The 14003-nt window shown below is 37.1% G+C and overlaps 2 protein-coding genes across 2 annotated transcripts in view; both read right to left on the bottom strand.

The window, feature by feature from the left end:
• The window catches only part of plcl2 (phospholipase C like 2), a 69627-nt gene extending 65641 nt beyond the window's left edge, over positions 1-3986 (bottom strand). The window contains exon 1 of the mRNA XM_079894354.1: positions 3429-3986. Coding sequence (XP_079750480.1) covers positions 3429-3635 — 207 coding nt within the window. The 5' untranslated portion in view covers positions 3636-3986. The remainder of the gene's footprint in view (positions 1-3428) is intronic.
• Positions 3987-6013: 2027 nt separating this feature from the next.
• On the bottom strand, positions 6014-12657 carry LOC307172834 (cysteine-rich venom protein ophanin). The gene is made up of 8 exons (XM_079895505.1): positions 12572-12657; positions 12289-12378; positions 11309-11409; positions 11129-11219; positions 8238-8380; positions 7974-8059; positions 6744-6826; positions 6014-6600 (listed from the first exon to the last, which is right to left on the bottom strand). The coding sequence occupies exons 2-8, from the start codon at positions 12350-12352 to the stop codon at positions 6458-6460; spliced, it is 711 nt and encodes a 236-aa protein (XP_079751631.1). The 5' UTR covers positions 12353-12378; positions 12572-12657; the 3' UTR covers positions 6014-6457.
• Positions 12658-14003: the final 1346 nt, after the last annotated feature.

Raw genomic sequence — 14003 nt, 5'->3', positions numbered from 1 at the left:
TAGTTGTATCTCGGCCAAATATTGTCCTATCCTAACAAACCACACATCAATGATGCATAAATCTCAGTTTCAACAAACTGACCCATGTGACTGGTTTTGTGGTCCAGGGTCACATATATACTGTATATATATATGCCTCTCTCTTGCCTCCCCTGAGCCCATTGAGTTTTAAAGTCCCCCTGTAGTCAATCATTTTATCCCTTAAAACTCATCATTGATCACCAAAATTACATATTTAAATGTTTTTCCTTGAAAATAATTTTCTTCATGCCTTAAAATATCTTGAATGTAACTCGACACCCTTGCCTCATTTAGTATACGTGGTTCTATGAATATGCAAATGAGCCCCGCCTCCACTCACTCACTCAGCTCAGAGATCCACTGGTTGACGATCACACGTTGATCTGATTGGTTACAAGGTAGTTTGTGACGTCAGAAACACCAGCGATTTCAAAGCGTGTTTTTGAGACTGTCTTTGGTTCACTGCAGTTTTAAGGAGGAAATACTCAGCAATGCTGTCGACTTATGAACTTACACATGGTTTGACTTAAAGCATATTAAAAACACCACATAGACATATAAACAACATTAAAAGCTTGATTTTCACCACAGGGGGACTTTAGCCTTAGGTTTAGGTTTAGTGGGGGGTAATTGAGAATGAATTGGGGAAAGTCACGTGAGAAGAGGCAATGATGCCGTTGATGGAAAGACTAATTAAAAAGTAATTAAACAGCTCATCCACTTAGATATCAGCGCTTTATGTCACATCAAAATCAAACTTGAAATGTCCAGAAAACACGATGACTGTGAGGGTTTGAGTGAGTGATCAGCTTGATGAAATGAAAGACACATCTCCGCGTCTGTGACAGTGTTTACTGAGCTTGACTGATGAAAATATTAATGAGACTAATAAAAAGAACAGCTGAGCATTAGTTCACAAATAAAATATATTGTTTAAATTGTTACGGCCTTTAGTTATTATTTTGGAATAAAGGTAAAAACACTAACTTGAGGAGATTTATACTTCTAATACATTTTAGTTTTAATAGTTTTAATAAATATAATATTAATTACATAGTGTAGAAATACAAAATAGAATTGTATTTGGTCTTTATGTAATGTTTATTTAACCAGGAAAATGTGATAAGGGACATAAAGTTACACACTTTATATATACATATATATATATATATACACTGCTTCACTGTACGGGTTAAAAGCATCTACACTCAGCTGAATATCTTCAGGCTAACACAGATGGTTTTTGAGCCAAAACTGCAACGCTGCGAGAGTTTGCTGCAGGGCTTCATGCACAGAAGCGCCTCTGCGGTTCTTTATAACTGAATCAGTGGTTATTATCAGTCTAAATTAAACACGAGTCCGAATCATGGCCTGAATCACTCAAACAACTCTCTGACTCACTGAATCAACTCAAACGACTCACTAAACCGCATGTTATTCGTCTTCCTCAAAACGAGTTGAGATAAAAATGAGATAAAATCAGATTGTTTTTTAAAGTTCAAAATAGTAGAATATGAAGAGTTTCAAAGTTTTGCTGTAATAATAAACGTAGTTCTACACAATTCATCAAAATAAAAAGTGTGTTGACCGTTGTCAACAAAAGCGTTTTCAACCCAAATATAAGCTGAAAGGATTTGTTGCTTGAGGTTATTTATTAAGTTATGTTAGTATAGTCATTTATCATTTTGCAACTGTACAGTAAAAATACATTGTTTTGATTTTTTTTTTTTTTTTTACAGTTTGTGCATCTCTACAAACAAGCACAGCAAACCTGGAGATTTAAATCAGCTATTATCAGAGAGAGAGAGAAAAATGCAATCATTTGTTTTAGGACTGTCATTGTTAAGTAACTTGTTGTTACACCCAAAATAGGTCTCCTGTTGCACAAACAATGTATGAAACGCTGGTGTGCTGATGCTCACAGAAAGACAGTCGTGTCTCTGTGGTTCACCTGAGAGCTCATGATCGCTCTAACCACATGGAGCTGAGAAACAAATGAGAAATCTTTCCACAGGAAGCACTGTAGTTGGTACAGACACTAAAAGCAATGCAAAGTGAAACAAATTTAGCAGAGAGAAAGCATTTCCTCTTCCCCGTCTGAACTCTCCTCAAAACAAGCTGTGCGACATTTGTCACATTCTTGCCTTCAGCGCCGAACTTTGACCTCAGATGGCACGAATACGCAATGTTACCGAGCCACCAAAACTAAATCAGAGATAAATAAGAGGCTGTTTTAAACAGTGACTGACTGCTTCTGACTTTATGGCCTACATGTAAATGTCATGTGTCCGTCTGTTTGGGTGCCGGTTCATATCTTAATCTTTAGATGGATCTGACTAAATGGCTTTGTGAGCCACAACAGTCAGCATTGGGGAAGTAGAGCAATATTTCCTGTCACCGCTTTCTACAGTAAAACGGTCCAAAATTTCCCAATAACTGTTCTACAAACTCACTGGGAGATTCCCTGAAATGAATTCATCCCAGCCTTTAAATACACCGCAGTCATTTTAACGCATTTAAAGCAGTAGTTGCCTTGAGGAAGAAGTGCAGCCTGAAATAAAAACACATTATATACTTGAAGCCCTAAATGGGATTTTTTACACATAATCAACACACTAAATGTGTGTTTAAAAAAAAAAATGTGTGTTGTCCTTGAACATTATGGGCTTGCGTTCAATATTACATTATCTGAACTCGACAAGTCTGGAATGGCACTGGAATTAAACATTGGCAGAAAATTTCGACATTCATTACTAGCATCTAGTTACTTGTTATGTTGTCACTAGTACATCCTAAGATATTGGTGACCAATTGCTAATGTTTGCCATTGAATTCTGTGAGGATCTGTGTTTCAGAAACAGCATATATTCTGATTGTTGCATTGGTGCATATTCCACTTTTACTAGTAAAAAAGGCATGTTAGCTAGCAGTGAGATAAGAAATGATGGCATAGATAGTAATACCTCATAAACAACTAGATACCAGTAGTTATGTTACCAGTAACAGAAATAATGAGCAGTTACAACTAAAACTGGATTGTAAGCAACAACTAGATTATAGTAATCAGAAGTGAATAGTTAACATATGAACCACAGATCCCTGCGAAGATTAAGCCGCTATTGGATCGCTTAACTAGTCATTTAAAACACGCAGATGCTAGGGATATATGTAAAGGAGCACACGTGACTTCTTCTGACTGATGTCCATCATGAAATCAATCACGAAACGCTTCAAAAGAACACATGATCGTGTGTGTGGAAACAGCAATGATATGTTCACAGTGATTTCTGTGCATCCATGAACCCCCAAACCTGTGGATGATGCGTGTGTTTGTGTGTGTATCAGGGCGAGGTTTGACACCAGACGAGCGTGCAAATGAGTAAAACGCAGATGCATTGATCGTTTACCTTTATAATACTGGTCTTCCGTGGTATTCCAGTTTTGCCGTTGGCCGTGTCGAGCCCCTGGTTCTCGGGTGCACACGGTCCACAGTCCCCGTTGGAGACCGACACCTCGCTCTCAGCTCTGCCGTCCTCCTCATCGCAAGGCTGGGTTGGTTTCCCGCCACCACTCGGTGATGAGACCCCGCAGTTCTCAGCGACAAACTCCGCCATGAGCCCCGTGTAACACACACAACCGTACAGTATTAGCTGTCGGTTCGAGTATCGAGCGAGTGAAGCTCCTCAAGAGACGTTAGAGGGAAAGCAAGAGCCATCGCAGGTTGAGTTCTCGTCCGTGTTTCTGTTTCATCTGTCGGCTTCGATACATTGTAACCGCGCGCAAGAAACAGCGTTCGAATGTTTCAGTGTTACAATGTTGCGAGTGTCATTGTTGAGGTCTGACAGATACTGCCATCTGCTGAACTCACTTCACATCGGTAAAAACACAACACCGCAGCTCCCAAACACACCGCGCTCGATAGATCCAGCATCAGATAAAGCTTTACATGGAAGTGCATACAGTACATGTCAGGACACATGATGCAGGGAGACTGGGGCAAGTTGTCACACGGGGGAAAAAAGTGAGTGACTGTAAGGTTTGAGTCAAAAATTAATACACAATTACTCAAACCCACCTTAGAGTTATATATATATATATATAATATATATATATTTTTTTTTACATCTATAAAATTTTAGTTGCTTAGTACCACAAATGCTAGAGATGCAAATTAAAGGGATAGTTCGCCCAAAAATGAAAATTAGCCCATGATTACTCACCCTGAAGCCATTCTAGATGTTTATGACATTCTTCTTTCAGACGAAAACAATCGGAGTTATATATATAAAAAAAAAATAGTCTGGCTCTTCCAAGCTGTATAATGGCAGTGAATTGCTGTTTCTGTTTTGAAGTCCATAAAAGTGCATCTATCCATTATAAAAGTCATCCCTACGGCTCCAGGGGGTTAATAAAGGCCTTCTGAAGTGAAGTCATCAGTCATGCATTTGTGTAAGGAAAATACCCATATTTAAAACTTTATAAACTATAATTAATAGCTTAATCGTATTTACGGTGGAAGAGTGACCCATTTTCCATTAATCTGTCGCCATCAAGTGGATATAAAGTATTCATACAGTTCATAAAGGATGTTTATTTTTGATTTATTTATTTATTTATTTTTGATTTAAGGCTGTGTGAAACAGTAGGCCACATCTGCCATATTCATTGGCCTCAGGTGGATTTGCTAATTATTAGTCTTGACAGTGACACTCCAGACTTCATGTATGCCAAATTTGGTAGAGATGGAGAGAAAAGCCTAGAGATTGGTAAACAAAAGTGCATTTTTGTATAAAACCCCAAATATGATAGAAACACGTTTTGGAAAAACGATAGTTATGGTCGTAATAAGTCTTGAAGCAAAGTTGTTTGAAGTGTGGAGATGCCTCTAATTTGAACTTTTAAGAGATGTTACAAAGGTTTTATGCACTATAAAAGTAATAATGTTATTCCTAAATCATATCCAGGAATCTGAAACTGAGATATGTTTCATAACAGGCCATCTTACACCTGCAAACCTGCAGAAATGTAATATCAGATATGTGCAAATGGATGGACTAGACTAGACACACGTTAGCAGATGAGTTTTCTCTTTTTATTTTGCCAGCAGTCCAAAGCCTGTTTGTTATTAAACCACCCCGACTTCTCGCCTGTGTTTTCATGCACGTGTAAAGTAGTTTTTAAGCGGAAAGTTGCACGCGCTCATATACAGTCGCGCGCAATCTCCAGTGTCATCAGGTGAAAGGAACACACGAGTGACATAATAATAACAGGAAATATGAAATGTGTAAAGCGTGCAGCAGAGTCACCATCTGGACACTCGCAGTATTACAAAAATGTTCTGATGTCAGGAAACATGATGTACTTTTGCACTGTAATAAACAATATATGCATGTAGCTAATAATTATTATGCGGTGGAATCTTTCCCTGCATGCCAAGCAAATCAGTATTTCACATTTTAAGCCCATATGGACTATATTATATAGAGATGTTGAATGCATATTTGTTGGAATCAATTCATGCATATTAAAATGTGCATTGTGCATGTATTATTATTATTAATACTCTAATAATAATTATACAGCAAAAATATTAATAAAAACTAAGCTCTATATTTGGGGTAGATTAAATGGTAAAAATATTCCCTTACCTATATAGTCTCTCAATAGTCATAAAAATTTGTATAATATGGAGTATAGCAACAATGCTATCGAGGTTTGATATGTCAATTTACTTATTTACTTTATGTGAGTGTACGTATATATATATATATATATATATATATATATATATATATATATATATATATAAGATAGTCTTTATTATAAACAGTGCAGTCTGTTAAACTTAATAAATTAATTAAACATGTTACATGTATAAAAGGTCAATTATGTTAATAATAGTGAAATGACTGCATCCACACATACATGGATCAGTGAACACTAATAACTCGATCTAAAATCATTTGAATGATTTTAATAAAGTGATGTGATTATATAAAATGGTCCAGTGTTGCAGAAAACATTACACAAACATTTCAGTAAATGCACGAATGTACACTGTACATACAGTGAGCGAACAGTGTGACTGACAGCAGTCACATATCCTGTTTTCACAGTCTTAAGTTGTGCTATTATTCAGGATCTGGGTTTACAAGGCTTATAAAACACAAATGGCTTCACTGATATGTGATTGTATAAGCTTTACTGAAAAAAAAAAAAAAAAAAAAAAGTTTGAGGTAATAATGCAAAACAATGCAGACTGGCCTATTTCAGCACGTTATGAAAGTACAGTACCCTTGATTGTTAATTGTTATCATATTTGAGGTATTCCACATAGAAAGAATAGAAATAGAAAGAAGTTAGAATATATATGTTTCACATTAGGGAAAGAGATGCTATAACTATCATCGTACTATCATAACTATCATAGAGAATGTCATTTCCTCGCTATAGGGATGATTTTGTCTTCACATAGACAACTGGCTGGACAGCCCTGGCTCACGGCGGGGGTTTCACAGGAGGCCTGTTCTATCATGGCATCACAGTTGATGTACGTGTTGATGTACGGACAAGGGTTCGCTAGAAGAAGCAGAAGAGAGAATTGGAAGTCAATAAGCAATAAGTCCGACGAAGTAAAAGCATTCTGCAATGCAATCTGTGACCTGGAAAGTCCTCATTCAGGCGCATTTTGCAACCAAAATCCCAAATGTAGGTCTACTTACTGCACAGATGGTCCTGGCAGTCATCCGGGCAGGATTCACACGGAGAGCCCAGCGAGTACGGAGAGACTCCTCTGAAATTCCCTCTGAAATAGAGGAGAGGATTGCGTTCAGAGAAATTTGAACTGCAGTCTATGAAACATTAAAGAGGACCTATTATGCTTTCGTAAATGTTCGTCTTTCTTTAGTGTGTAATGTTGCTGTTTGAGCATGAAAAACTCTTCTCTATATCAGAGTCAGTGTTTCTGAACTCCCTGAAACGCCTCCATTGTAGTCTTGAGTTTCTTCCGGGAATGAACACGTCACAATATTCCTCATTTAAATAATTCATACGCAGAATAAAGGGGCGGGGCCTGGTTGAGTTAGTTAGCAGTGTGTTGAAGCGGCAACCTTCCGGTCTCTCTCTTGAATCCAACATGGAAGTGACTTAAACTGCAGTTCATCGACTGGCCACTAGAGACCGGCTGCAGAAGAGAGTCAATCCCATAGACCCGCATGTTAAAATGGCCAACTTTACAGCAGAAAAACATGTGTTTACAGCCTGGTGCAAAAAGTGTTTTTGGTCTATATAGCTAATTTAGCCCTTCATGACGACTGTGAGGGGGGTGAATTTTTTTATAACTCATCCGTTTAAATTATAGTAAGCCTTAAAGTTCTGCATAATTAAGGGTGTGGCCACTTGAGTGACAGGTGGATTGCCGCTGATGTCACTACTAGCCGTTTGTCTGCTGTCTGTTAGCGTCACGTCACCTCAGCTAATCCGCCTCGCTGCCCATTTGCATTTATCCGGGAGTGACACGCGGCCAAGATGGCGACGGCCGGCTCCGCCCACTTTGGGCTTCAAAAATGCTCTTCAGAAACACTACGGGTGACGTTATGCACACTACGTTAATTTTTTTTACGGTCTATGATTGAAACGGTTATGGTAAGGGTCGGGACATTTCCCAAACAGGCTTGAAGCGCTTGACCAATCACAACACTCTGATCCAGCTGACCAATCAGAGCACAGTGTGCTTTTCAGAAGGAGGGGCTTCATAGAGACAGGAACTAAACAGAGCGTTACTGACAGACTGGGAAGAGAGGAGCTGCAACAATGGAGAATATGAGGAAAATAATCAACATTTAAGCATGAAAACCTGTTCTAGACCCCATAAACAACAGCAAGGCTTCATAAGAAGGCATAATGGGTCCTCTTTAATACATCCTAGAGTGAAATAAACAGCAGGAACGTACGCGCGATAGTAATGGCATCCGTAGAAGTAGTCGCTTCCACACTGAGTCATGGCACAACCGACCTCATACGAGCTGTACCACACCACCTACAAGAACAAGCGTTAACTCCAGCTTACATCACACGTGGCACACAAATAATTATATTACACACAAATACAAATGCACATGTTGTGTACTTGAGATCTTAAAAGTAAAAAAAACTTTACTTGCAAAATTACAGGAATGCAGGAAATGAATGCATTTGTCATTCTACCGAATGATCACCTGTGTGTAATGTCCAGTCGGCAGACCGTTGACAGATCCGCTGGGATATTGATAATTGTTGACTTCGCTATGCCATGCATTTATCACTTCAGTCCATGAATAAAGTCCAGACGCCTTGAAGAGATTTTCACCCATTTCATATCCTGTCCATCAGAGAGAAAACATTCAGTGAAAGAGTCTAGAGCGTTGCGTCTGGTTGACTGTAGGTTGGATGAGACAGGGAAGAAATTGTGATGATTTTAAAAGACATTTTAATGTGTACAGCAATACATATTGGTGCTGTATTTGTTTGTTCAATGTCCAGTTCTTAAGCCATTGAGATGTAGTTAATGCACTGCATGTGACTGTGAAATACACTGTCATTTCTTCCTACACAGACACACACACACTTGCACAATCCTCCTGTATAAATATTAGGTCTATAGACATGTGGGTTGGATGAAAGAAATCTTCTGTTTTCTCAGGTCTACACTGCTTTGGTTGCATATACCGTGGCCTCAAAACCTATTTGGACAGTTAAGCCAAATAAGAAAAAAAAGTCACTGCAATGATAAAAATAAAAAAAATATTAAAGGAAGTGGCTTTTATTTCAAAGAAAAAAAGTCAGCACAAAGATACTTTTCAGGTAAAATGATGCACAAAAATAAGTTTGTACAGTTTGAAGTGATAAAACAATAAATGTAGTGTTGAAGATGAAGACTTTGACTTTGTGTTTGTGAAGCATTAGTGAAACATGTCCATGTTTGATTTGATGAAAATCACCTAAACAACAGTTAATTTAAAGACACTTTAAATAGTTTGAAGATTTATTATCAATGCAACAATGTTTATACTTTTAATTTCAGTACTTAAATAGCATAGGTTCACTGCGGTTCTGTATTTCTCTTTATCTGGAGAAATGTCTTGTATGATTGCATCATTTTTTCTAGTGATAAAGTGCATCATACGAGCTGTTAAATTCATTCACTTTAATTAAAATGAAAAATGAAATTAAACAATGATCCCATGATAGGAAACCTAAAGGCTCTTTATATGAAGCGCCTGACGGACCCCTATACGGTTCTATTTCCTCTAAAAGTGAACTAAAAGGGATAGTTCACCCTATAGACTAATAAAACCACAACATGTAATACAACGCCTAGAAATCCCCCAAAACGTGTTTTCTTCGCCGAGTTGAATATCCGTTTGTCTGATGACAGATGTAAACACGATAACTTCTTGTTGCGAGGAACACAATGGATATATTTACCTCAGAGAATAAGGTACATTAATTGTACGTTGCATTTTTATTATTCTTGATTTCTCACGACTTGTGTGAGTCGGAGTGAGCTGCGGCGCTGATCGAGTCTCACGAGTCCAGCACAGAAGATTAACGGCCGATTAATACATTTCAAGTTATTTTTCACCAAACCCCCTCATAAACCCCAGAACACTTCTGCGAGACTTTTGCGTTTTTTTTAAAAAGCTTGATGCTGGTCTCTATTTACTGCCAGTATATGGACCAGCGTGAGCAGGACCGAAAAAGAAAGAAGGCATTAGAACAACACCAGGGTGAGTAAATGATTATTTTAGGGTGAACTATCCCTTTAACCCTCTGGGGTCTGAGGTGTTTTTGGGGTCCTTGAGATGTTTGACATGCCCTGAAACTTGTGCTTTTTTCAGTTGCTTATAAACATATTAATGGCAAAGGTGTAATTACACTCTATTTAGCACAAACAGGGCTACCATAATATGTGAGCAACATGTATGTAGCCTACATGTTTGTATTTTTGAGAGAATAATGTTTGGTTATTGAAAAAAATAAGTTTCTGAAATAAGGCCACAAAACACACACTAAATATGTGTCCACAAGACTTTTGACTAATGGATGTTGTCGCCTAGAGTTTTTGCTACAAAGTGATCTGAAAATCATCCTGCCTAATTCTTCACATAAAACAATTAGGGCTGTCAAACGATTAATCGCGATTAATCGCATCCAAAATAAAAGTTTGTGTTTACATAATATATGTGTGTGTATGGAGTATAATTATTTTCTATATATAAATACACACACATGCATATATATTTAAGAAAAATGTGTTATTTATATATAAAATATTTATATATAATATAAATTATATATAATATAAATATATATACACAGTATATACATGCAAATATTTCTTAAATATACACATGCATGTGTGTGTATTTATATATAGAAAATAATTATACACCGTACACACACATATATTATGTAAAAACAAACTTTTATTTTGGATGCGATTAATCGCGATTAATCGTTTGACAGCCCTAAAAACAATACATTGATTTAAATTTATAAGACACTTTTTGTTTAGAAAGGCAATATGCGTGGGGGCGTGAATGATCATGAATAATGATGTGATTCACACCTGAGAAGACAATGACCCGCATAATGACCCGCATAATGAGCCTTTCAGTCAGGTGTGTCACTGAGAGGGAACCACAAGAAAGAATGCGAGGACAAAAGATATATATATATATATAATCCAAATATAAATGAAAGTCAAAAGTACATTTTGAGTACACAGTCATAGCTGGAAACAAATCCTGTTCAAATAGGCTATATGGGCCATTATAGAGAATTGGTTCAAAGTTAGAGTTGAAAACATCTTTTGTATGCATGCAAATTGTATAATATCCAAGGTAAACATTTCTAGTAATTTTGCAGTTAATTCTCATACCATATTTTCAGAAAGTTTTGGAATATTTTCCTCTCCCTTAATTTGTCACTAATAAAACACAATAATAAATAATGTAATGAGAATATAATACTTCAGGGTTCGCGTTTGACTTGCAATTTGGGTGTTTTACAATTCTTTGTAAAACAATATGTTGTACCTATAAAATAATGAATTTTGATAGCATACCGTCAATCAAGCGGCTGCTTGGCGGCCCGTGTGTCATGTTACACTGATCGATCCAGTCTTGAGCCGACTGAGCCACTGCGTCACTCCAACTCTGAAAACCACACAGAGCATCTTCATTCAGCATGAGACACTGAGATGCACGCTTATAGCACGGATGTGAATTACAAGCGTGTGATTGACCATTTTGAGCATGTTGCTGGCCGGCGGGTCCACAGCTCTCCTGAAGGCGTTGTGTACATCCACGATCTCCTGCTGGACAGAAGCCAGGTCTGTACATACGCCTGTGAAGATACACAGCAAAACATCAGAAGTTTTTCCAGATGATGCATATTAAAGAGAGTAATAGTAGGCATTATAGTGATAAATGCTTACCTGGCTGGAAAGCCCACCATAGAAAAGAGACATGCATTAGATGGATATTTTTGTTAGATCATTTAATCACATAACATAATAACTGTTGATTCATTAATAAATATTGACCATGATGCTCAGATGTTTTATTCATAGCTGTTCTTTATGGAAGCTTGTTTCTGCCACAGAATGAAAAATAAAAAAGTTAATTGACTTTTTACCTCACAATTCTGACTTTTTTTCTTGCAATTGTGAGTTATAAAGTCAGAACTGTGAGATATAAACTTGCAATTCTGAGAAAAAAAAAAATTTCCTTAGAATTGACTTTTTAATTTACAATTACGAGTTTATATCTTACAATTCTGAAAAAAAGATGTCAGAATTGCATGTTATAAAGTCAGAATTGCGAGACATAAAGTTAAAATTGTGAGAGAGAAAAAATCAGATTTGCGAGTTTATTTCTCGCAATTCTGACTTTATAACATGCAATTGCGACTTTATCATTCTGAATTTATATCTCGCAATTGTGAGATATAAACTCTCAATTATCTTTTAAAAATGTTTTATTCTGTGGCGGAAACAAGCTCCTATAGTTTTCCATTCACTATCTGCTCCAAATCATCCATTTCTAAGTAGTTTTGTGAAGAAATTGCAATGTGTGTGTAATTTATATTTGTCTACAGAACTCATTTCAAGCAGAGGACTTTAGACTGAAACATTTTAAGATAATTGGAAATATAAAATCAATTTTTACTGGTGATGTAACTTACAAGTATCATGAGCAAAATGGTGATTTATTAAATGTAAACTCACCCAGCTGCAGGAGCTGCTCATATGGAGCAATCCCAAGATACAAACTGTCACTGCAAACATTTTACTGCGTCCTTCCGTCCAGCAGACTGCGGGAATAGTGTATTTAAATAATAAAAAATAATATTTTTGTAAAAAAATAAAAATGCAAATATCATCTAAATATTTTTTAGACTATAATCGAAGTAAAAGTGTGAGAAAGAAACTCAGATTCCAATTTTAAAAAATCATTTTGTAGTTCTTTTTAGCAAAGAAATCTGCATGATTATGTCTGATCCTCACCTGCCCGTATGAGTCGAGGCGTCTGAGATGTTGTGGCCACTTTTCTTTTTATATTCCCAGCATCCTAATGGGCTCGAAAACATGTTCCCATGTCACCAGTGACATGTGACACCACTTGAGCAATACGTTCACAAGACAATACAAAACCTCCGAGGTTAATAGTAGAAGCAAACATGAGAGTGTAAACACGAGGGTGTAGATTTAGTTTAAAGAACAGCGTGAATTAACTGGCAGAAGAATGAGGCAAGATGTCTAAAGAACCTGCAAACAAAGCAAAAATGATGAATTGAATTGACAACGTGGCAACGGACCAGACCGTATCGTTAAAGAATGGAGATTATGCTTCTATTATGAGGAACTATTAGTCAGAATAAAATAGAAACTGTACACTTTACTTTCTCTCAGTCGCCCACATGCGATCGGACTATTAGTGTGTGACGTTTGCTATTGTGTCCTGGACTTCATCAAGCAAACAAGGGCTTTTTGACAGTTTCAGTCTGACTTAATAAAAACCCCACAGCTTGACCTGGACAATTAAAAACATTTACTTCACATCAGATAAGAACGTTACAGCTTCGCCGAGAGGTTTATCAGGGGGTTTAAGAGGGTTATAATGCAGTTGTGTGTAATCTGACCCTTTGTTGCAGAGAATTTACTCTTTTTCATCTTTTTAACTATTCATTCCTTTGTCTCAATAGAGCCACGGATCATTTCATGTATTTCATGCCATTATTCTGATGCAGTGACAGGTTTATATGCTGGACGTTAGTGAGAACAATCTCTCTCATGAGAATAAATCTATCCATCCATCCATCCATCCATCCATCCATCCATCCATCCATCCATCCATCCATCCATCTATCTATCTATCTATCTATCTATCTATCCATCCATCCATCCATCCATTGTCTGTCTGTCCGTCCATCCATCCATCCATCCATCCATCCACCTATCTATCTATCTATCTATCTATCTATCCATCCATCCATCCATCCACCTATCTATCTATCTATCTATCTATCTATCTATCTATCTATCCATCCATCCATCCATCCATCCATCCATCCATCCATCCATCCATCTATTTATCTATCTATCTATCTATCTATCTATCTATCTATCTATCTATCTATCTATCTATCTATCTATCTATCCATCCATCCATCCATCCATCCATCCATCCACTGTCTGTCCATCCATCCATCCATCCATCCACCTATCTATCTATCTATCCATCCATCCATCCATCGTCTGTCCATCCATCCATCCATCCATCCATCTATTTATCTATCTATCTATCTATCTATCTATCTATCTATCTATCTATCTATCTATCTATCTATCTATCTATCTATCTATCTATCTATCCATCCATCGTCTGTCCATCCATCCATCCATCCATCCATCCATCTATCTATCTATCTATCTATCT

The sequence above is a fragment of the Squalius cephalus genome, assembly GCF_949319135.1.
Source record: "Squalius cephalus genome assembly, chromosome: 15".
Lineage (NCBI taxonomy): Eukaryota > Metazoa > Chordata > Actinopteri > Cypriniformes > Leuciscidae > Squalius > Squalius cephalus.
This window is presented reverse-complemented; position numbering and strand designations above follow the sequence as displayed.